Here is a 24,163-nt window from a genome sequence, read left to right as displayed (position 1 = left end):
CCGGAGAATCCCGCCCCCTATGTTTGAGTGCGGCATAAAGTTAAAGAGTGCGTCAACCAAATAGCATTTCGGTAATCATGACGAGAAGCCGTTGCAGCTTACAGATCAGGAAAGAAAATAACTAGCATCAGAAAGTCCCATTCACATCTTCAGGGCTTCTCTGAATGCTTCGCAGTCAGTAAATGACTTTGGAAGTGCTGAGACTACGAGCAACCGATTCTTACACAGCGGCGTTCCACATACAGGAATGAGCTAACTGACCTATACTAATTTTTTTAATGGCAAATGCTAAGGGGTGAATATTGACTGGGACAGTGGGCAAACTCTCTGTTCCTCTACGAATAATGTCATTGTTTAGCATTTACCTCAACAGGCAAATACTTTTGCTGCAACAACCGTAATCACGCCCCCCCACCCCCATCTAATAATTGAGAATTCCATCAGCAGTTCACTGAGGTGTTAATGAAGATTATTTGCTCAAATCCGAGAGCATGGTTTCAATCCACACTGACAAGCAAGTGTGTAGTCTCTATATTAGTCACAGGATGTCATTCTGTTTAAGGTTCCTGTCATCACTAAACAGTGGTTAGCACTGTTACTTCACAGCGCCAGGGACCCGGGGTCGATTCCCAGCTTGAGTCACTGTCTGTGCAGAGTCTGCATGTTCTAGAACATACAGTGCAAAAGGAGGCCATTCGTCCCATCGCGTCTGCACCGGCCCACTTAAGCCCACACTTCCATCCTATCCCCGTAACCCAATAACCCCTCCCAACCTTTTTGGACACTAAGGGCAATTTATCACGGCCAATCCACCTAACCTGCACGTCTTTGGACTGTGGGAGGAAGCCGGAGCACCCGGAGGAAACCCACGCAGACACGGGGAGGATGTGCAGACTCCGCACAGACAGTGACCCAGCGGGGAATCGAACCGGGAACCCTGGCGCCGTGAAGCCACAGTGCTAGCCACTTGTGCTACCGTGCTGCCCAGTGTGTTCTCCACGTGCCTGCGTGGGTTTGGGTGCTCCGGGTTGCTCCCACAATCCAAAGATGTGCGGGTTAGGTCGATTGGTCACGCTAAATTGCCCCTTAGTCACCAAAGGTGAGGTGGGATTGCTGGGTTGCAGGGATGGGGTGGAGGTTTGGGTTTAGGTAGGGTGCTCTTTCCAAGGGCCGGTGTAGACCCGATGGGCCGAAAGGCCTCCTTCTGTACTGTAAATTCTGCGGGGTCCAAAAAAGGTCAGGCGGGGTTACGGGGATAGGGTGGAGGTGTTGACTTAGGTGGGGTGCTCTTTCTAAGGGCCCATGCAGATTCGATGGGCCAAATGGCCTTCTTCTGCACTGTAAATTCTATGACTATGATTATAGTTGACCATTCCCTCTCTCAACATCTCTTCCAGAACTAATTCACCTTTAAACAAAAGCTGAATATCAGCTTTTAGAACTTATTTGATTTATAAAATTTTAGTTGTCGTTACCCTTTGTTATAATGATGTAGCGTTACCAAAATATTAATTTCACAAAAAGTGCATTGCAATTCAAATAGATTACCTTAACAAGAGATTGTTTTACGACCTGGAAGTCTTATTATGCAGTTCAATGATTTCTATGATATTGTTTGCAATAACACAGCAAGAGAATAGGTAATTTGGAAAATGAAGGACAGTATATTTTGCAGTTCATTTATTTTACATATTCTTGAGTGAATTGAATCTTTTCCACTGGGTTATATTGAGGCACACATTTGGGATTTCAGTGTTGCTGTCAGACTGAAGCAGAAGTAGCGAATGATACCAGCTGGTGGATATGCAATTGGGTCACAGAAGCTCCGTAACGTTTAATTTACCCTTTAACTCTCCCAGTTTGTAATTATATAATGCATCCATTAGTGGGATTAATCCATATGACTTTATGGCAACATTTAGAACAATTTATTTACCCAGTAAATTTTGCCTTTCTTCAAAATAACAAAACATTGAGACAGGAGAAGGATGCACTGGAAAATGATGCATCTATTAGAAAGGAAAGCACTAAAGGTTTAATCAACGATATTGCAGCTATCAAGAAAGATTTAGCCTCATTAAAGGCAGAAGAAGAATTGGAGTTTCTATGGAGTGCATTCCTCCAGTGTGTTTTAATCTGTACCCCTGGGGCAGCACGGTGGCGCAGTGGTTAGCACTGCTGCCTCACGCAGCCAAGGTCCCAGTTTTGATCCCGGCTCCGGGTCACTGTGTGGAGTTTGCACATTCTCCCCGTGTTTGCGTGGCTCTCACCCCCACAACCCAAAGATGTGCAGGGTAGGTGGATTGGCCACGCTAAATTGTCCCTCAATTGGAAAAAATCAATTGGATACTCTAAAAGAAAAAATTAATCTATACCCCTAGCTTTCAAATATTTGATGTAAACTCCCAGTTACCTTACCAATCCCGGTATTATGTTACACAAGAACATACTTGGGAACCCAACAAACTCTCGGCTGCTTTGATATCTTCGAATTATATGGGGGGAGGTGAATTATACAGTTATTGACAGATTGTGCTGATCACATTTACATTGGTATAAACTCTTCACTCAAAACACTTTGTTTCGTTTTGATGTAGAAAGACATTTCAAAGTCCTTCACAGTGGAAGGGAAGGAAAGAATTAAATGTGAATCATTGTGGGAGAATTGAGAGCGACGATTAGAAGCTCGGTTGAACGTTTTGATAAGATTTTTAAAGATGGGAAGGTGAATCTGCTTACGGAGGGGTTTTTAAGAGAGCACGACTGAGATAGTTGAAGGTCCTGCCACCAATGATGGGGGGGGGAAGGGGGAAATATGGAAGACGAGGGGGCGTGTGAAACAGGTATCCAAGAGATTCCCAAAACAAAGTGGGGTGAGGCAATGGAGTTTGGGCATTTTAAATGTGATATTATGGACGATAGCAAATCGATGTAGGTTAGTGAGAATATGAATGCAATAGGTGGATGAAACCTAGAGAGAATCAGGATGTAGACAATAGATTTTTGGATGAATTGGAATTTATAGGGATTGGCCGTTTGAAGGACAGGATGTTATGAAAGGACTTGACCAGAATTATTCACCCTCCAGCTCAAAACTCCCAGTGCGTGATACCCCGTTGGCTGACACCGAAATCGCGAAACGCGATTGGGCGGAGAATAGGTTGCGACACTAAAATCGCAACAGGCGCTGTTTTGACTCCAAATCGCTATTCTCCGTCACCTCGATAGCGGTGTCAATGCGGTCCGGGACGCACGTACAGTAGACACCGTTTGCATGTCATTATCGGGCCCGACCCGGTATTCTCCGGAGCCACCGCGATTCTCCGCCTCCGATGGGCCGAGCTCCCGACGGCCCGGGTCACTGGTGCTTTTAAAAATGGTGAAACCGGCATCGTGGCTGCTGAGGGACAGAGAGGGGGTATGGAAAGTCTCCAACATCGCCATCATTTTCTGACAGTTGTGCCGTTGGCCGGGGGCTTCTGTCAGGGCCGGGGGGAGTAGCGGGGGGTGGCCAGGTGGTGGGCTGTGGGGTCAGGGTGGACGGGCACAAAACATCATTGCCGCAGCCGGCAAGGCAGCCATGCAGCTGCACACACGGCTAACAGCCCACTGTGAACTTAGGGCCACGGGTCGTATAGGTGTTCCCCCCCCAGGCCACCCCCCCTAGGTGCCCTCTGGCCCAGCCGGCCCATCAGCTGTATGGGCGCGCTCCAGCACAACCAGTGCCATCTTGTTGGCTGGGATGAGTGCGTGTGGGGAGGGTAATGAGTATGTGCGGCTGCAGCTTGTCAACCTCCCGAGTGTCAATCACGGACCCGGTGAATCCTGCACCGTTTTTCATGGGAATCGACTGTGTTCCATGTGGCTCTGGTGCTAGCCCCTCCACAGTCGCTTGAATCCAGGTTCAGCGCCAGTGTTGCTGTCATAAAAGTCCAAGAATTCTGCATCGGCATCAACACTTAGTCTCAGAAATGTAGAATCCCACCCCCTATATCTGGGCGGAGAGAATGTAACTAGGTACACTGAATGGAAATGTGTCCTCCAACATTTGTGTCATCTTCTGCATCCTTGGACAGCAGATTGCATGTTGGTTTTTAGTGTGCAGTATTATCGCGGTGGTGTGTGTATTGGGTAGCGGGGTCGCGGACTGCTGTGTGCATTCTGATTGGACCACTCAGCAAAAATCAGGGAGTCTGTCTAGCAATACTTCAGTGATTCTTGAGGTCGGCAGATTAAAGTGCCCACCTTTGCCGTGTTGGGTTGGAGACTGATGACACCAGAGATAGCCCCAACTCAGTCAGCGCAGGAGATCAAATCCTTTGGCCGGGATTTTACGGCTGTTCCCTCTGGCGGGATGTTCTGGTCCCTCCTGTGGCGACGCTCTGCCACAAGTCCTCTGGCAGCAGAGGGTGGGAACAATGGCAAACTCCATTGACAGCGGTGGGACCAATGGTGGGCCGCCTCTGCTGCCACAGAACACGCCGGGGGGGGGGAGGATCCCGACCTTTCAATCTGGAGGTGACAAATCCATGGATAAGCAGTAAAAAAGGTGGCAAGAAATGAAAATCGCTTATTGTCACAAGTAAGCTTCAAATGAAGTTACTGTGAAAAGCCCCTAGTCTCCACATTCCGATGCCTGTTCGGGGGGGGGGGCTGGTACGGGAATTGAACCGTGCTGCTGGCCTGCCTTGGTCTGCTTTCAAAGCCAGCGATGTAGCCCTGTGCTAAACCAACCCCCCAGTCTTTTAACATCAGACATTCTGATTATAATCAAACTGTGGGCCAAAAATACGATTTAAAGAAACTTTCATAAAAAGGGTACAACTGTTTAAACAGAACGTGAACAGTTTTAAAGGCAGAGGTAGATAGATTCTTAATGAGCAAGAGGGTGAAAGGTTATTGGGGGAAGGTGAGGATGTGGAGTTTAGGTTACAATTAGATCAGTTCAGCCTGAAGAAGCCAAGTCCATGCACGATGAAGCCATAGAATTCCTGCAGTGCAGAAGGAGGCCATTTGGCCCATCGAGTCTGCACCAACCCTCTGAAAGAGCTCTCTACCCAGGTTCACTCCCCCTGCCCACCCCACCCAATCCCCCGAATAGAACCTGCACACCTTTTGGACACTAAGGGGCAATTTAGCATGGCCAATCCACCTAACCTGCACATCTTTGGACTGTGGGAGGAAACCGGAGCACCCGGAGGAAACCCACGCACACAAGGGGAGAAAGCGCGAATCCCACACAGACAGTCACCCGAGGCCGGAATTGAAACCAGGACCCTGGTGCTGAGAGACAGCCGTGCTAACCTTTGTGCTACCACGTCGCTTGTCCTACTCCTGCTCGTAATTCGGGAATGGGGTGGTGAAGTGGTATTGTCACTGGACTAGTAACCCAGAGACCCAGGGTACTGCTCTGGGGACCCAGATTTGAACCCCAGAAGAGATGGCAAAATTTGAGTTTGAAAAAAAAAAAATGGGCCGGGATTCTCCGAGCCCGCGCCGGGTCGGAGAATCACCGGGGACACGGGAAATTCCCGCCACGCTGCTCCGATGCCGGGACGCGATTCTCCGCCGACCGGAGAATCGGCGCCAATCGCGCCTGTGCGGTCAACGCGGCGCCGGTCGGGGGCCGCTGAAAGAGGTCCCCGCAGCGATTCTCCACGGTCGACCAGCCGAATTCCTGACAAGTTCCGGCAAGTCCCTGGTACCACCCGGCGGGAGCTCAGACCGGCGGCCGCGGTGGCCGTCCTGGTGGGGAGGGGGGGGATCAGACCCCGGGGGGGGCCTCCATGGCGTCCAGGCCCGTGATCAGGTGCTACCGATCGGCGGGCGCCCGCGATCTGGAGAGGGCCTATCTCCTTCCGTGTGTGCCCGCTGTAGGGCTCCGCCATGTTGCACGGCGCCGGCGCAGAGACGGCCACCACACGCATGCGCCGGCACGGGGACAGCCGTCGCGCGCATGCACGGATCCGCGCCGGCAGTGCAGGGCCGTGTATCGGCGCTGGCACAATGCGCAGCACTCCAGCGCCATGCTGAGGGCCGCTGAATCGCTAGGCCAGGAGGCCCGTTGGCGCCGGCGTGCACCACTCTGGTATTTACGGCGGCGTCAACACTTGGCCAGGATTTCGGAGAATCCCGGCCTCGGAATTAAAAGTCTAATGAATTTTTAAAAAAAATTTTTACTGTACCCAAATCATTTTTCCCAATTAAGGGGCAATTCAGCGCGGCCAATCCACCTACCCTGCGCATCTTTGGGTTGTGGGGGCGAAACCCACGCAAACACGGGGAGAATGTGTAATCTCCACACGGACAGTGACCCAGAGCCGGGATCGAACCTGGGACCTCGGCGCTGTGAGGCAGCAGGGCTTACCCACTCCGCCAACGTGCTGCCCTCAAAAGTCTAACAATGACCATGAAACCATTGTCGATTGTTGTAAAAACCCACCTGGTTCACTAATGCCCTTTAGGGAAGGAAATCTGCCGTCCTTACCCGGTCTGGCCTACATGCGGCGCACATGTGACTCCAGACCCACGCCAATGTGGTTGACTCCTAACTGACCCCTGAACTGGCTGAGGAAACCATTGAGTCCGAGGGCACTTACTGGTCCTGAGGGCAGAGAGGCACTTAGGAAATAAATGATGAGTCAAAAAAGAATAAGCAATAAAGATAAAAAGGACTGCATGCACTGTTACAGTGACCGGGTGCCAAGATAGGCGGAACGCCTGAATGCTGCCAAGTTTTACTTGCACACTGAAGACCAATAAGTAATAATGAACGGACAATATCAGTAACTTACCACAGCCGGGGAGTTAACGACAGCAACATTGTAGCCGTATTGGAAGGACGACCCGAAAGTAGACACGAGAGTAGTCAAAACTAGCACATTGGTCAAATGCTGGGGACAAGTAAGATCATCGCATCAAATCATCCAATTAATAAACTCAATTCATTAAAAAGCTTGACAAATTGAAAATTAAAATGGATTAGCCATGGTTTTAAAAAAAGAACATTCTTTTTTTATTTAATAAAAAAAGTATTTTTATTAAGGTTTTGCAGAATTTTTCATAATAAAACCGTAGTAACAATAATAACAAAACAAACTAGAGTGGACATTAACATAGTGCAAAAAGAGAATATACAATAACAATTAAATAGACATCACCCCACGTGACTCAGTCTTCCCACACCATCCCAATGAAGCACTCACCACCCCCACCACCGCCCCCCTACGGATTGCTGCTGCTGCTGACATTTTAATTTTCCCCGAGAAAGTCGACGAACGGCTGCCACCTCCGAGAGAACCCCAGCGTAGACCCTCTCAAGGCAAACTTTCTCGAGGCTGAGAAACCCAGCCATGTCGTTAACCCAAGTCTCCATACTCGGGGGCTTCGAGTCCCTCCGCGTTAATAAAATCCGTCTCCGGGCTACTAGAGAGGCAAAGGCCAAGATGTCGGCCGCTTTCGCCCCCTGAACTCCCGGGTCTTCTGACAGAACAAACATTCTTAATGGTTTGACTTTCGACCAGGTTGATGATCAGTTGTATTTCACACGCTTGTACACACAAACATGCACAAATACACAAACACACGTGCACACGCGCAGGCAAGTGCGCAAGCCTGCACGCACACACGAGCCAGCTAGCAATCCAGAGTAGGAACGTCGGAGGATTATTTTCTCCCTTCCCTGCCCCAGAGATGCTGAGGCCAATTGTGATTCCTTAATCAAATATCCTGTTCCATGTTTCAAGGAGGTGTTTGGGGGGGTTGTTGTCGGTGTCCCGATCAATAATTTGCGGGAAACCAGGGGGGGGGGGGGGGGGGTGGTGGTAATGTCACTGTACTAGCAATCCAAAGGCCCTGGGGACAAGGGCTCAAAGCCAATTACGGCAGCGGGTGGTATTTAAATTCAACAAATAAATCTGGAATGTAAAGCTAGCCTCAGTAATGGTCATCAGGAAGCCATCACCGATTGTTGTAAAAGCCCATCTGGTACACTAATGCCCCCTTACGGAAGGAAATCTGCCTTCCTTACCCGGCCTGGCCTACCTGTGACTCCAGATCCACAGCAATGCGGTTGACCCTGAATTGCCCGAGCAAGCCACTCCGTTCAAGTGCAATTAGCGATGGGCAACAAATGCTGGCCATGCCCAGCAATACCCACATCCCGTGAAAGAATAAATAAAATCCATCATCACTAAAACAGGCTCTTCCCTATAGAGGAGACAAGGAACACCCAGGAATGTCTGCAAATCAGGAAATAGAAGCGAGGGAGAAACTCAGGAAAATTATGATCACCTGGGAAGTGGTACTGAGAAAATTGTTGGAGCTGCGGTATAACAAATTCCTAGGTCATGATGGGCTTCATCCTAGCGCCTTAAAGATTTTTGGCGGGAGCAGTGTCCAGGGGCCTGTCAGGAAGGTAAGAATAACTTTAAAAACTTACCTTTCCAGCTGCAGGAAGTCGGCTGTGGGGATTTCTGGGAAGATTTGTTAGTACCTGTATATACGTTGGGTAGTTGCTAAACCCGAGACACTACACTTGTAGTGTCCCCCACCCTTCCACCTCCTCTAACCTAAGGGGTTGAGTGATTATCAGGTAAGCTCTTCCTTTCTTTTTCTTGTTTTATCTAGAGGGGATGGCAGGGAAGGCAGTGCAATGTTCCTCCTGCAGAATGTTTGAGGTGAGGGACGCCGCCAGTGTCCCTGCTGATTTCACATGTGGGAAGTGCACCCATCTCCAGCTCCTCAGAAACCGCGTTAGGGAACTGGAGCTGGAGCTGGATGAACTTCGGGAGGCAGAGGTGGTTATAGATAGTAGCTTCAGGGATGTAGTAACTCCGAAGAATAAAGATAGATGGGTGACGGTGAGAGGGGCTGGGAGGAAGCAGTCAGTACAGGGATCCCCTGTGCTCGTTCCCCTTAGTAACAAGTATACCGCTTTGGATACTGTTGGGGGGGGAGACTTACCAGGGGTAAGCCATAGGGTACAGGTCTCTGGCACAGAGTCTGTCCCTGTTGCTCAGAAGGGAAGGGAGGAGAGGAGTAGAGCATTAGTCATTGGAGACTCCATTGTTAGGGGGATAGATAGGAGATTCTGTGGGAACGAGAGAGGCTCGCGGTTGGTGTGTTGCCTCCCAGGTGCCAGGGTCCGCGATGTCTCGGATCGTGTTTTCGGGATCCTTAAGAGAAAGGGGGAGCAGTCCCAAGTCGTGGTCCACATAGGTACCAATGACATAGGTAGGAAAAGGGATAGGGATGTAAGGCAGGAATTCAGGGAGCGAGGGTGGAAACTTAGATCAATGACAAACAGAGTTATAATCCCTGGGTTGTTACCCGTGCCACGTCCTAGCGAGACAAGGAATAGGGAGAGAGAGCAGTTGAACACGTGGCTACAGGGATGGTGCAGGAGGGAGGGTTTCAGATTCCTGGATAATTGGGGCTCATTCTGGGGTAGGTGGGACCTCTACAAACGGGATGGTCTACACCTGGACCAGATGGGTACCAATATCCTGGGGGGGATATTACCTAATGCTCTTCGGGAGGGTTTAAATTAGATCAGCAGGGGATTGGGAACCTGAATTGTAGCTCCAGTATACAGGAGGTTGAGAGTAGTGAGGTCATGAGTAAGGTTTCAAAGTTGCAGAAGTGTACCGGCAGGCAGGAAGGTGGTTTAAAGTGTGTCTTCTTCAATGCCAGGAGCATCCGGAATAAGGTGGGTGAACTTGCGGCATGGGTTGGTACCTGGGATTTCGATGTTGTGGCCATTTCGGAGACATGGATAGAGCAGGGACAGGAATGGTTGTTGCAGGTGCCGGGGTTTAGATATTTTAGTAAGCTCAGGGAAGGTGATAAAAGAGGGGGAGGGGTTGCATTGTTAGTCAAGGACAGTATTACGGTGGTAGAAAGAACGTTTGATGAGGACTCATCTACTGAGGCAGCACGGTAGCATGGTGATTAGCACAATTGCTTCACAGCTCCAGGGTCTCAGGTTCGATTCCCGGCTTGGGTCACTGTCTGTGTGGAATCTGCACGTCCTCCCCATGTGTGCATGGGTTTCCTCCGGGTGCTCCGGTTTCCTCCCACAGTCCAAAGATGTGCAGGTTAGGTGGATTGGCCCTGATAAATTGCCCTTAGTGTTGGGTGGGGTTACTGGGTTATGGGGATAGGGTGGAGGTGTTGACCTTGGGTAGGGTGCTCTTTCCAAGAGCCGGTGCAGACTCGATGGGCTGAATGGCCTCCTTCTGCACTGTAAATTCTATGAATTCTATGAGGCAGTATGGGCTGAGGTTAGAAACAGGAAAGGTGAGGTCACCCTGTTAGGGGTTTTCTGTAGGCCTCCGAAAAGTTCCAGAGATGTAGAGGAAAGGATTGCAAAGATGATTCTGGATAGGAGCGAAAGTAACAGGGTAGTTGTTATGGGGGACTTTAACTTTCCAAATATTGGCTGGAAACGCTACCGTTCGAGTACTTTTGATGGGTCCGTTTTTGCCTAATGAGTGCAGGAGGGTTTCCTGACGCAGTATGCAGATAGGCCAACGAGAGGCGAGGCCATATTGGATTTGGTACTGGGTAATGAACCAGGACAGGTGTTAGATTTGGAGGTGGGTGAGCACTTTGGTGATAGTGACCACAATTCGATTACGTTTACTTTAGTGATGGAAAGGGATAGGTATATACCGCAGGGCAAGAGTTATATCTGGGGGAAAGACAATTATGATGCAAGACTTAGGATGCATTGGATGGAGAGGAAAACTGCAGGGGATGGGCACAATGGAAATATGGAGCTTGTTCAAGGAACAGCTACTGCGTGTCCTTGATAAGTATGTACCTGTCAGGCAGGGAGGAAGTGGTTGAGGGAGGGAACCGTGGTTTACTAAAGCAGTTGAAACACTTGTCAAGAGGAAGAAGGAGGCTTATATAAAGATGAGATGTGAAGGTTCAGTTAGGGCGCTCGAGAGTTACAAGTTAGCTAGGAAGGACCTAAAGAGAGAGCTAAGAAGAGCCAGAAGGGGACATGAGAAGTCTTTGGCAGGTAGGATCAAGGATAACCCTAAAGCTTTCTATAGATATGTCAGGAATAAAAGAATGACTAGGGTAAGAGTAGGGCCAGTCAAGGACAGTAGTGGGAAGTTGTGTGTAGAGTCCGAGGAGATAGGAGAGGTGCTAAATGAATATTTTTCGTCAGTATTCACACAGGAAAAGGACAATGTTGTTGAGGAGAATACTGAGATACAGGCTACTAGACTAGAAGAGCTTGAGGTTCATAAGGAGGTGGTGTTAGCAATTCTGGAAAGTGTGAAAATAGATAAGTCCCCTGGGCCAGATGGGATTTATCCTAGGATTCTCTGGGAAGCTAGGGAGGAGATTGCTGAGCCTTTGGCTTTGATCTTTAAGTCATCTTTGTCTACAGGAATAGTGCCAGAAGACTGGAGGATAGCAAATGTTGTCCCCCTGTTCAAGAAGGGGAGTAGAGACAACCCCGGTAACTATAGACCAGTGAGCCTTACTCCTGTTGTGGGCAAAGTCTTAGAAAGGTTTAGAAGAGATAGGATGTATAATCATCTGGAAAGGAATAATTTGATTAGAGATAGTCAACACGGTTTTGTGAAGGGTAGGTCGTGCCTCACAAACCTTATTGAGTTCTTTGAGAAGGTGACCAAACAGGTGGATGAGGGTAAAGCAGTTGATGTGGTGTATATGGATTTCAGTAAAGCGTTTGATAAGGTTCCCCACGGTAGGCTATTGCAGAAAATACGGAAGCATGGGATTCAGGGTGATTTAGCAGTTTGGATCAGAAATTGGCTAGCTGGAAGAAGACAAAGGGTGGTGGTTGATGGGAAATGTTCAGACTGGAGTCCAGTTACTAGTGGTGTACCACAAGGATCTGTTTTGGGGCCACTGCTGTTTGTCATTTTTATAAATGACCTGGAGGAGGGCGTAGAAGGATGGGTGAGTAAATTTGCAGATGACACTAAAGTCGGTGGAGTTGTGGACAGTGCGGAAGGATGTTACAGGTTACAGAGGGACATTGATATGCTGCAGAGCTGGGCTGAGAGGTGGAAAATGGAGTTTAATGCAGAAAAGTGTGAGGTGATTCATTTTGGAAGGAATAACAGGAAGGCAGAGTACTGGGCTAATGGTAAGATTCTTGGTAGTGTGGATGAGCAGAGAGATCTCGGTGTCCATGTACATAGATCCCCGAAAGTTGCCACCCAGGTTGAGAGGGTTGTTAAGAAGGCGTACGGTGTGTTAGCTTTTATTGGTAGAGGGATTGAGTTTCGGAGCCATGAGGTCATGTTGCAGCTGTACAAAACTCTGGTGCGGCCGCATTTGGAGTATTGCGTGCAATTCTGGTCGCCGCATTGGAAAGGGTGCAGAGGAGATTTACCAGAATGTTGCGTGGTATAGAGGGAAGATCTTATGAGGGAAGGCTGAGGGACTTGAGGCCATTTTTGTTAGAGAAAAGAAGGTTAAGAGGTGACTTAATTGAGGCATACAAGATGATCAGAGGATTAGATAGGGTGGACAGTGACAGCCTTTTTCCTCGGATGGTGATGTCTAGCACGAGGGGACATAGCTTTAAATTGAGGGGAGATAGATATAAGGCAGATGTCAGAGGTAGGTTCTTTACTCAGAGAGTAGTAAGGGTGTGGAATGCCCTGCCTGCAACAGTAGTGGACTCGCCAACACTAAGGGCATTCAAATGGTCATTGGATAGACATATGGACGATAAGGGAATAGTATAGATGGACTTTAGAGTGGTTTCACAGGTCGGCGCAACATCGAGGGCCGAAGGGCCTGTACTGCACTGTAATGTTCTATGTTCTATGTTCTAAAAGAAGTGGCATTGGTTTTAATTTTCCACAATTTCTTAAATTTGGGGACGGATCCAATTGATTGGAAATAGCGAATGTAACTCCTTTATTCAAAAAGGAATGGGGGACAGAAAGCAGAAAACTACAGACCAGTTAGCTTAACATACGCCATGGAATAAAATGTTAGGATCTATTATTAAAGATGTTATTGGCAGGGAACTTAGAAACATTCAAGGTGGGGCGGCACGGTGGCGCAGTGGGTTAGTACTGCAGCCTCACGGCGCCGAGGTCCCAGGTTCGATCCCGGCTCTGGGTCACTGTCCATGTGGAGTTTGCACATTCTCCCCGTATCTGCGTGGGTTTTGTCCCCACAACCCAAAGGTGTGCAGGCTAGGTGGATTGGCCACACTAAATTGCCCCTTAATTGAAAAAAATGAGTTGGGTATTCTAAATTTATAGAAAAAAAGAAGCATTCAGGGCAATCAGGAAGAGTCAATATGGTTTTGTGAAAGAGAAATTATTGTTAGTTAGGTTATTGGAAGGGCGGAACTGTGGCACAGTGGTTAGCACTGCTGCCTCACAGCTCCAGGGACCCAGGTTCAATTCTGGCCTCAGGAGTTTGCACTTTCTCCCCGCATCTGCGTGGGTTTCCTCCGGGTGCTCCGGTTTCCTCCCACAGTCCAAAGTTGCGCAGGTTAGGTGGATTGATCATGTTAAATTGCCCCTCAGGTGGGGTTACTGGGTTACGGGGATAGGGTGGAGGCATGGGCTTAAATAGGGCGCTCTTTCCAAGGGCCGGTGCAGACTCGATGGACTGAATGGCCTCCTGCTGTACTGTAAATTCTATAATTCTATGAGTCTCTGGAACTCTCTTCCTCAAAGGGTGGTGGAAGAAAAATCTTTGAATATTTTCAAGCTGGATCTCGATAGCTTCTTGATAAGCAAGTGGATGGAAGGTTATTGGGGAGGTTACAGTCAGATTGGCTATGATTTTATTGAATGGCAGTGCAGGCTCGAAGGGCGCCAAGGGCCGAGTGGGCTACTCCTGCCCCTAATTCATATGTTCACCTGTTATCTGATAATTTCTCTCAATACTGTTAGTGAGACTTTGCTGAGTGAAACCTGTCATCCACCAACCTGTGAAGACAAACCGCAGCCCAACAGCGACCTGGAACGCTCGACCGCGCAGACCCACCTACCGACACAGGATCCGCAAGCAGGGCAACAAATCCTCCATCCACACACTGACCAGAGTGAATGACCTCATTGGACACAACTATTCCCTGAACACTGCATACTCTCACCGTCTCCCAGGCTCGAAAAGAAGCAGTCACTCCAGGAAGCGTGGAAAACGTGCAGGACTGCAGGTGAGAGTAAAACAACGCGGCCCCAAAGCCCCTCTGCCTAGCTTACTCCGAGCTAATGTCCAATCTCTAGAAAACAAACTAGACGAACTTAAAGCCAGACTCACTTTGCGAAGAGAACTAAGGGACTGCTGTGTGCTCTGCTTCATCGAGACACGGCTCACTCCTGCTTCACCGGACTGTGCCCTACAACCAGAGGGCTTCTCAATCCACCGAATGGACCGTACGGCGGCCTCAGGCAAGGCAAGGGGAGGTGGGGTCTGCCTCCTAATCAACATCTCCTGGTGCCTAGATGTAGCAACACTGGCGAGTTTCTGCTCCCCGGACCTAGAATACCTGACGCTAAAATGCTGCCCCTACTACCTTCCGCGGGAGTTCAGCTCCGTTATCCTTTTTTTAAAAATAAATATTTTATTGAAAATTTTTGGTCAACCAACACAGTACATTGTGCATCCTTTACACAATATTATAACAACACAAATAACAATGACCTATTTTATAAACAAAAAATGAATAAATAATAAATAACAAAAATGAAAACTAACCCTAATTGGCAACTGCCTTATCACAAGTAACACTCTCCAAAAATATAATTTAACAGTCCAATATATAATTATCTGTCGCAACGACCTATACATATTATACAGTATATATTAACAACCCTGAGAGTCCTTCTGGTTCCTCCTCCTCCTCCCCCCCCCCCCACCCCCCCCCCCCCCCCACCTCCCCACCCCACCCCCGATTCTGGGCTGCTGCTGCTGCCTTCTTTTTTCCATTCCATCTATCTTTCTGCGAGGTATTCGACGAACGGTTGCCACCGCCTGGTGAACCCTTGAGCCGACCCCCTTAGAACAAACTTAATCCGCTCTAGCTTTATAAACCCTGCCATGTCATTTATCCAGGTCTCCACCCCCGGGGGCTTGGCTTCTTTCCACATTAGCAATATCCTGCGCCGGGCTACTAGGGACGCAAAGGCCAAAACATCGGCCTCTCTCGCCTCCTGCACTCCCGGCTCTTGTGCAACCCCAAATATAGCCAACCCCCAGCTTGGTTCGACCCGGACCCCCACTACTTTTGAAAGCACCTTTGTCACCCCCATCCAAAACCCCTGTAGTGCCGGGCATGACCAAAACATATGGGTATGATTCGCTGGGCTTCTCGAGCACCTCGCACACCTATCCCCCACCCCAAAAGATTTACTGAGCCGTGCTCCAGCCATATGCGCCCTGTGTAATACCTTAAACTGAATCAGGCTTAGCCTGGCACACGAGGACGACGGGTTTACCCTGCTTAGGGCATCTGCCCACAGCCCCTCCTCGATCTCCTCCCCCAGCTCTTCTTCCCATTTCCCTTTTAGTTCATCTACCATAGTCTCCCCTTCGTCCCTCATTTCCCTATATATATCTGACACCTTACCATCCCCCATCCATGTCTTTGAGATCACTCTGTCCTGCACCTCTTGTGTCGGGAGCTGCGGGAATTCCCTCACCTGTTGCCTCGCAAAAGCCCTCAGTTGCATATACCTGAATGCATTCCCTTGGGGCAACCCATATTTCTCGGTCAGCGCTCCCAGACTCGCGAACTTCCCATCCACAAACAGATCTTTCAGTTGCGTTATTCCTGCTCTTTGCCACATTCCATATCCCCCATCCATTCCCCCCGGGGCAAACCTATGGTTGTTTCTTATCGGGGACCCCCCCAAGGCTCCAGTGTTTCCCCTATGCCGTCTCCACTGTCCCCAAATCTTCAGTGTAGCCACCACCACCGGGCTTGTGGTGTAGTTCCTCGGTGAGAACGGCAATGGGGCTGTCACCATAGCCTGTAGGCTAGTCCCCCTACAGGACGCCCTCTCTAATCTCTTCCACGCCGCTCCCTCCTCCTCTCCCATCCACTTACTCACCATTGAAATATTAGCGGCCCAATAATACTCACTTAGGCTCGGTAGTGCCAGCACCCCCCTATCCCTGCTACGCTGTAAGAATCCCTTCCACACTCTCGGGGTCTTCCCGGCCCACACAAAACCCATGATGCTCTTTTCAATCCTTTTAAAAAAAGCCTTCGTGATCACCACCGGCGGGCACTGAAACACAAAGAGGAATCTCGGGAGGACCACCATCTTAACCGCCTGCACCCTCCCTGCCAGTGACAGGGATACCATATCCCATCTCTTGAAATCCTCCTCCATTTGTTCCACCAACCGCGTTAAATTTAACCTATGCAATGTGCCCCAATTCTTGGCTATCTGGATCCCCAGGTAACGAAAGTCCCTTGTTACCTTCCTCAATGGTAGGTCCTCTATTTCTCTACTCTGCTCCCCTGGATGCACCACAAACAACTCACTTTTCCCCATGTTCAATTTATACCCTGAAAAATCCCCAAACTCCCCAAGTATCCGCATTATTTCTGGCATCCCCTCCGCCGGGTCTGCCACGTATAGTAGCAAATCGTCCGCATACAAAGATACCCGGTGTTCTTCTCCTCCTCTAAGTACTCCCCTCCACTTCTTGGAACCCCTCAACGCTATCGCCAGGGGCTCAATCGCCAGTGCAAACAATAATGGGGACAGAGGGCATCACTGCCTTGTCCCTCTATGGAGCCGAAAATATGCAGATCCCCGTCCATTCGTGACCACGCTCGCCATCGGGGCCCTATACAACAGCTGCACCCATCTAACATACCCCTCTCCAAAACCAAATCTCCTCAACACCTCCCACAAATAATCCCACTCCACTCTATCAAATGCTTTCTCGGCATCCATCGCCACTACTATCTCCGTTTCCCCCTCTGGTGGGGCCATCATCATTACCCCTAACAGCCTCCGTATATTCGTGTTCAGCTGTCTCCCCTTCACAAACCCAGTTTGGTCCTCGTGGACCACCCCCGGGACACATTCCTCTATTCTCATTGCCATTACCTTGGCCAGGATCTTGGCATCTACATTTAGGAGGGAAATAGGTCTATAGGACCCGCATTGTAGCGGGTCCTTTTCCTTCTTTAAGAGACGCGATATCGTTGCTTCAGACATAGTCGGGGGCAGTTGTCCCCTTTCCTTTGCCTCATTAAAGGTCCTCGTCAATACCGCGGCGAGCAAGTCCACATATTTTCTATAGAATTCGACTGGGAATCCATCCGGTCCCGGGGCCTTTCCCGCCTGCATGCTCCTAATTCCTTTCACCACTTCTTCTACCTCGATCTGTGCTCCCAGTCCCACCCTTTCCTGCTCTTCCACCTTGGGAAATTCCAGCCGATCCAAGAAGCCCATCATTCTCTCCCTCCCATCCGGGGGTTGAGCTTCATATAATTTTTTATAAAATGTCTTGAACACTCCATTCACTCTCTCCGCTCCCCGCTCCCCGCTCCATCTCTCCTTCCTCATCCCTCACTCCCCCTATTTCCCTCGCTGCTCCCCTTTTCCTCAATTGGTGTGCCAGCAACCTGCTCGCCTTCTCCCCATATTCGTACTGTACACCCTGTGCCTTCCTCCATTGTGCCTCTGCAGTGCCCGTAGTCAGAAAGTCAAATTCTACATGTAGCCTTTGCCTTTCCCTGTACAGTCCCTCCTCTGGTGCACCGCATATTGTCTGCCCACCCTCAAAAGTTCTTGCAGCAACCGCTCCCGTTCCTTACTCTCCTGCTTCCCTTTATGTGCCCTTATTGATATCAGCTCCCCTCTAACCACCGCCTTCAGCGCCTCCCAGACCACTCCCACCTGGACCTCCCCATTATCATTGAGTTCCAAGTACTTTTCAATGCACCCCCTCACCCTTAGACACACCCCCTCATCTGCCATTAGTCCCATGTCCATTCTCCAGCGTGGGCGCCCTCCTGTTTCCTCCCCTATCTCCAAGTCTACCCAGAGTGGAGCGTGATCTGACATGGCTATCGCCGTATACTCCGTTCCCCTCACCTTCGGGATCAACGCCCTTCCCAGCACAAAAAAGTCTATTTGCGAGTAGACTTTATGGACATAGGAGAAAAACGAGAACTCCTTACTCCTAGGTCTGCTAAATCTCCATGGGTCTACACCTCCCATCTGCTCCATAAAATCTTTAAGTACCTTGGCTGCTGCCGGCCTCCTTCCAGTCCTGGACTTCGACCTATCCAGCCCTGGTTCCAACACCGTATTAAAATCTCCCCCCATTATCAGCTTTCCTATCTCTAGGTCCGGAATGCGTCTTAGCATCCGCCTCATAAAATTGGCATCATCCCAGTTCGGGGCATATACGTTTACCAAAACCACCGTCTCCCCCTGTAGTTTGCCACTCACCATCACGTATCTGCCCCCGTTATCCGCCACTATAGTCTTTGCCTCGAACATTACCCGCTTCCCCACTAATATAGCCACCCCCCTGTTTTTCGCATCTAGCCCCGAATGGAACACCTGCCCCACCCATCCTTTGCGTAGCCTAACCTGGTCTATCAGTTTCAGGTGCGTTTCCTGTAACATAACCACATCTGCCTTAAGTTTCTTAAGGTGTGCGAGTACCCGTGCCCTCTTTATCGGCCCGTTCAGCCCTCTCACGTTCCACGTGATCAGCCGGGTTGGGGGGCTTCCTACCCCCCCCCTTGTCGATTAGCCATCCCCTTTTTCCAGCTCCTCACCCGGTTCCCACGCAGCTGTATCTCCCCCAGGCGGTGCCCCCCCGCCCATCCCCTCCCATACCAGCTCCCCCCTCTCCCCAGCAGCAGCAACCCAGTAATTCCCCCCCCCACCCCCCCCCCCCCCCGCTAGATCCCCCGCTAGCGTAATTACTCCCCCATGTTGCTCCCAGAAGTCAGCAAACTCTGGCCGACCTCGGCTTCCCCCCGTGACCTCGGCTCGCACCGTGCGACGCCCCCTCCTTCCTGCTTCTCTATTCCCGCCATGATTATCATAGCGCGGGAACCAAGCCCGCGCTTCTCCCTTGGCCCCGCCCCCAATGGCCAACGCCCCATCTCCTCCACCTCCCCTCCTCCCCCCATCACCACCTGTGGAAGAGAGAAAAGTTACCACATCGCAGGATTAGTACATAAAACTCCTCTTTCCCCCCTTTTTAACCCCCCTCTTCGCCCCCCACATTCGCCCCACCACTTTGTTCAAATGTTCTTTTTAATAACCTGCTCATTCCAGTTTTTCTTCCACAATAAAAGTCCACGCTTCATCCGCCGTCTCAAAGTAGTGGTGCCTCCCTCGATATGTGACCCACAGTCTTGCCGGTTGCAGCATTCCAAATTTTATCTTCTTTTTATGAAGCACCGCCTTGGCCCGATTAAAGCTCGCCCTCCTTCTCGCCACCTCCGCACTCCAGTCTTGATAAACGCGGATCACCGCGTTCTCCCATTTACTGCTCCGAGTTTTCTTTGCCCATCTAAGGACCATTTCTCTATCCTTAAAACGGAGGAATCTCACCGCTATGGCTCTGGGAATTTCTCCTGCTCTCGGTCCTCGCGCCATCACTCGGTATGCTCCCTCCACCTCCAACGGACCCGCCGGGGCCTCCGCTCCCATTAACGAGTGCAGCATCGTGCTCACATATGCCCCGACGTCCGCTCCCTCCGCACCTTCAGGAAGACCAAGAATCCTCAGGTTGTTCCTCCTTGCGTTGTTCTCCAGTGCCTCCAACCTTTCCACACATTGTTTCTGATGTGCCTCATGCGTCTCCGTCTTCACCACCAGGCCCTGTATATCGTCCTCATTCTCGGCTGCCTTTGCCTTCACGACCCGAAGCTCCCGCTCCTGGGTCTTTTGTTCCTCCTTTAGCCCTTCGATCGCCTGTAGTATCGGGGCCAACAGCTCTTTCTTCATTTCCTTTTTGAGCTCTTCCACACAGCATTTCAAGAACTCTTGTTGTTCAGGGCCCCATGTTAAACTGCCACCTTCCGACGCCATCTTGGTTTTTGCTTGCCTTCCTTGCCGCTGTTCTAAAGGATCCACTGCAATCCGGCCACTTTCTCCTCCTTTTTCCATCCGTATCCAGGGGGGATTCCCTTCTGGTTTACCGCACAGTGTTTTTAGCCGTCAAAATTGCCGTTGGGGCTCCTATCAAGAGCCCAAAAGTCCGTTTCACCGGGAGCTGCCGAAACGTGCGACTCAGCTGGTCATCGCCGCACCCGGAAGTCCCAGCTCCGTTATCCTGACGGCAGTTTGCATCCCACCCCATGAGAACGTGAAAATCGCACTGGACGAAATATTGACCACCACAAAAAGCCTTGAAACGAAACATCCCGAGGCATTGTTCATTGTAGCTGGGGACTTCAATCGGGCCAAGCTCAAGAGCATACTACCAAGTTACCACCAACACGTCACCTGTTCCACCAGAGGCCCAAACATCCTGGACCACTGCTACACAAATATCAAACATGCTTACCGCTCTATCGCCCGCCCACACCTGGAACTACTTTCTCAGAAGACTAAGGAAATTTGGCATGTCAGCTACGACCCTCACTAACTTCTACAGATGCACCACAGAAAGCATTCTTTCTGGTTGTATCACAGCTTGGTATGGAGCCTGCTCTGCCCAAGACTGCAGGAAACTACAAAAGGTCGTGAATGTAGCCCAGTCCATCACGCAAACCAGCCTCCCATCCATTGGCTCGATCTATAATTCCCGCTGCCTCAGAAAGGCAGCCAGCATAATTAAGGACCCCACGCACCCCGGACATACTCTCTTCCACCTTCTTCCGTCAGGAAAAAGTTAACAAAGTTTGAGGTCACGTACCAACCGACTCAAGAACAGCTTCTTCCCTGCTGCCATCAGACTTTTGAATGGACCTACCTCGTATTAAGTTGATCTTTTCTCTACACCTTGCTATAACTGTAACATTATATTCTGCAGTCTCTCCTTCCTTCCCTATGTAAGGTATGCATTGTTCGTACAGCATGCAAGAAACAATACTTTTCACTGTATACTAATACATATGACAATAATAAATCAAATCAAAGTCTGCCGTCTTTTTTCGCAATCCAACGACACATCAGAAATGCTTCTTCAGCTATGATGCACTTTAGAACACCCTGAGGATGTGAGCACAGTTTCTTTCTTTCTGCGATGGGGTAACCCACCACAAAGCAATGGCAGGATTTTCACTGCGGGATTCAGGGACGTTGCTGTCACCCTCCAAATCGGGATCAGAAGCTCACACTTTGTGTCGATGTGATGGTCCCCAAACAATCAGATTTTTCCACCGAGATGCCTCCTCCAAGCAGCTATACTGTCCCTCAGCTCCTCTGGGGTTAACAGGATGATTCCAGCCGCCCTCTGACAATAGGCAATAATAGGCCCTTAACAAGGTCAATTGGCTACTCCCTGCTTGCGGCCAGGTCAGCACCCCCCAATCTGACTCTGGAAAAATGGTCCAGAGGTAGCTTGGAGCTGAGAAATGTGCCTGCTGCTGTCTCACTCTCACTAAACATTCACCTCCAGGTATTTATCCTGAGATGTCCAGGCCTAAATAGGTTCCTTTACACCAAGGTATATTAACACACTAAAACATTAGGGGTGTTTTCCATTTTGTTTGAAACAATCTAAGAGATTCTTACTTCTGCACGGTTGTGTCTCTATCAGTTTCTGATTCTGATGAAAGGTCAGCAGACTGAAACATGGGGCTTGATTTTCAATCTGGGGTTCAGGAGTTTGACACCCAGATGCTTTCTGGGTCCCCAGCCCTTGCCATGTCTGTGCGGCTCATGCGGTGCTCAATTAGCGACGCCAAGCGCTGTGAGGCGACGGGAACTGCTTGCAGAGCATGATCCTCAAAGACAGACGTCAGCCATATTGGGGCCTGTTGGTGGCTTGAGGAGGAGAGGGGGCAGGACTTCAGAGACCCAGCAGATGCATGGCGTGGGGAACTGACCAAGCAGTCAACTGAGAGGTACAAACATTCGATCTGAGACTAAAATACTGACTGTCAAAATCTTTTCCTCGCAAAAAAACATCATTTGATGGCGTGCTGCATTGGACCAGTCAGTCGTGCACTAAGGTGCACCAGAGTTTGTTGATCAGCGATGTGTAAATTGCTTGACGGCCCTCACCAGCCCATTAATAAGTGCCTCAGGGAGAATATTGGGCCTTTAATCGGAGACGAGCAGGTTTCCAATTCCCCCTCCACCATTGCCCTCGTTTTGGAAATACCCTTGTGTTCTGCGGGCATCATGACGCTAACATGGTGTTGTTGGGAAAGCTATTACAAAGCCCGCCTGCACCCAGAACACATCCCCACGGGCAATTAACTCTCTCTCTCTCTCTCTACAGACTTTGTCTGACCTGCTGAGTATTTCCAACATTTCCCCTTTTTCAATTTGGATCTGCAGCGTCCACATTGTTTTGCTATTTGAGATACAAGACATTCCGGGCCGGTGATACTGATTAGAAAGGCTCACAGATAAAGTATAGCGAAAGTGCCAGGCCTCAGCTAAGCAACAGTGCATTATGTGTAAAACTGAGAGCACAGAGAAAAATGAGCAATAAAGACTGAAACTCACTGCTTTTCTTTTGGTAGGCTGCTGAAAATCCTCCGGTTCTTCCATAATTTCTCGATTTTGTTAGCAACTTAAAAATGCTGATCTGAAACGTCTTGAATGTTGAGACCTTGGACTTTGGACACCTTATCAGGAAGAAGCACTATTACCTGTTGAGATGTATAATTGGTTGCAATGCAGTCATTAGGTGGACACTATGGGCTAATTCAATTATTTCATGATTAAGAACAAATATATTCACAGGGGGGAAAAAAAAACCTTTGCTGGCCAAAACTGTTTACACCTTGCACAAAGATAAACGTGCACCCTAAACTTTGAAACCTTCACAATACCACACAGCCAGTAAAATAAGTGATGCAAGAACACTTTGAAAAATATTTTTTTTAAATTGCATTTATATGGTGCTTTTTGAGACACAGTCACTATTGTTATCGCAGCCAATTTTGAACAAAGCAAGAGAATGTCATGAATGATTGGTTAATTTGCTTTTGGAGGTGTTGTTGAGGGATGGACAAGGCTCAGGGCACCAGGAGAACTTGTCTCCAAATGGTCCCACAAGATCTTTTGTGTCCAATTGGACAGACAGACCGAGTTTCTAATATCTAATCTGAAAGATGACACCCCCAACAATGCAGCACTCCACCAGCGCTGCACCAAAGTGCCAGATTAGATTATGAGCACATGTCCTGCAGTTTGATTGGAAGCCACAGCCTTCGAGATAAAACGTTGACACCTGAACAGTATTTCCATGACTTTAAAAAGTATTTATGGTCCATACCTTTCCCGTGGTTACATGGTATCTTCCGCTCCTTACACAGTGTCTGAAACATGGACAAAGGGGTTCACTGTTATCCCCACATTGACCTGGTTAAAACGGCTTTGTAACATCGTGGAGACTTAGCAATCCATTACCTGATGTAAACTGTTTACTGACTGGGTCCTAGTTATTCATCTACCACTGTACAAATGTTTACATAGAATAACATCAAACTTTAACTTTTGAATAAACTCACTGATCCACTGGAGGAGTGAATGTTTAATTTACTTCTAAACGTTTGAGATAAGCATCAGATTCAACATATTCTTTCCAGCGTCTTTCCAGGCATAGAGCACGATTCACCCAAAACATTTCTAAGGGCACAATCTATCCAATGGGGACAGATTTGCTTAGGGCGTGCGATTTGCATGGAGCATAGAGAAACATCCCCCACTATCTAATGCCCATCCGATAGATTGGGGGCCACAGTGAGGAACGCGTGGCCGAGACTGCACTTAACCCCGTTCCCTGTACTGAGGCGCTCTGCTCACCGGAACTCCTTATACGTGCCAGGTTGGCACTGCCAGGATGTCTGGATGCCAGAGGGATTGCCATGGTATTACCCTGCCCTATCCCCGACCAGTTGGGAGGCTCCAATAGCCTCCGAGACCCCGAGTAGCCATCACGTCTGGTCTCCGCTTTTGGAGACCAGTACTAATCGGCACCCAGTTGAGGCCTCATCGGTGCGGCCGGTGACTACTAGGCGCCAAGT

The 24,163-nt window shown here is 49.4% G+C and overlaps 1 protein-coding gene across 1 annotated transcript in view; it reads right to left on the bottom strand.

Moving 5' to 3' along the window:
* slc2a5 (solute carrier family 2 member 5) overlaps window positions 1–23,548 on the bottom strand; it is a 57,991-nt gene extending 34,443 nt beyond the window's left edge. Inside the window, 3 exon segments of the mRNA XM_072477925.1 lie at window positions 6,795–6,893; window positions 22,638–22,783; window positions 23,413–23,548. Of these exon segments, the coding sequence (XP_072334026.1) occupies window positions 6,795–6,893; window positions 22,638–22,682 (144 nt within the window). The 5' untranslated portion in view covers window positions 22,683–22,783; window positions 23,413–23,548.
* Window positions 23,549–24,163: the final 615 nt, after the last annotated feature.

Source organism: Scyliorhinus torazame, chromosome 16, assembly GCF_047496885.1.
Source record: "Scyliorhinus torazame isolate Kashiwa2021f chromosome 16, sScyTor2.1, whole genome shotgun sequence".
NCBI classification, from domain to species: domain Eukaryota; kingdom Metazoa; phylum Chordata; class Chondrichthyes; order Carcharhiniformes; family Scyliorhinidae; genus Scyliorhinus; species Scyliorhinus torazame.
The sequence above is the reverse complement of the archived record's forward strand: the minus strand, read 5'-3'. Positions and strand labels throughout refer to the sequence as shown.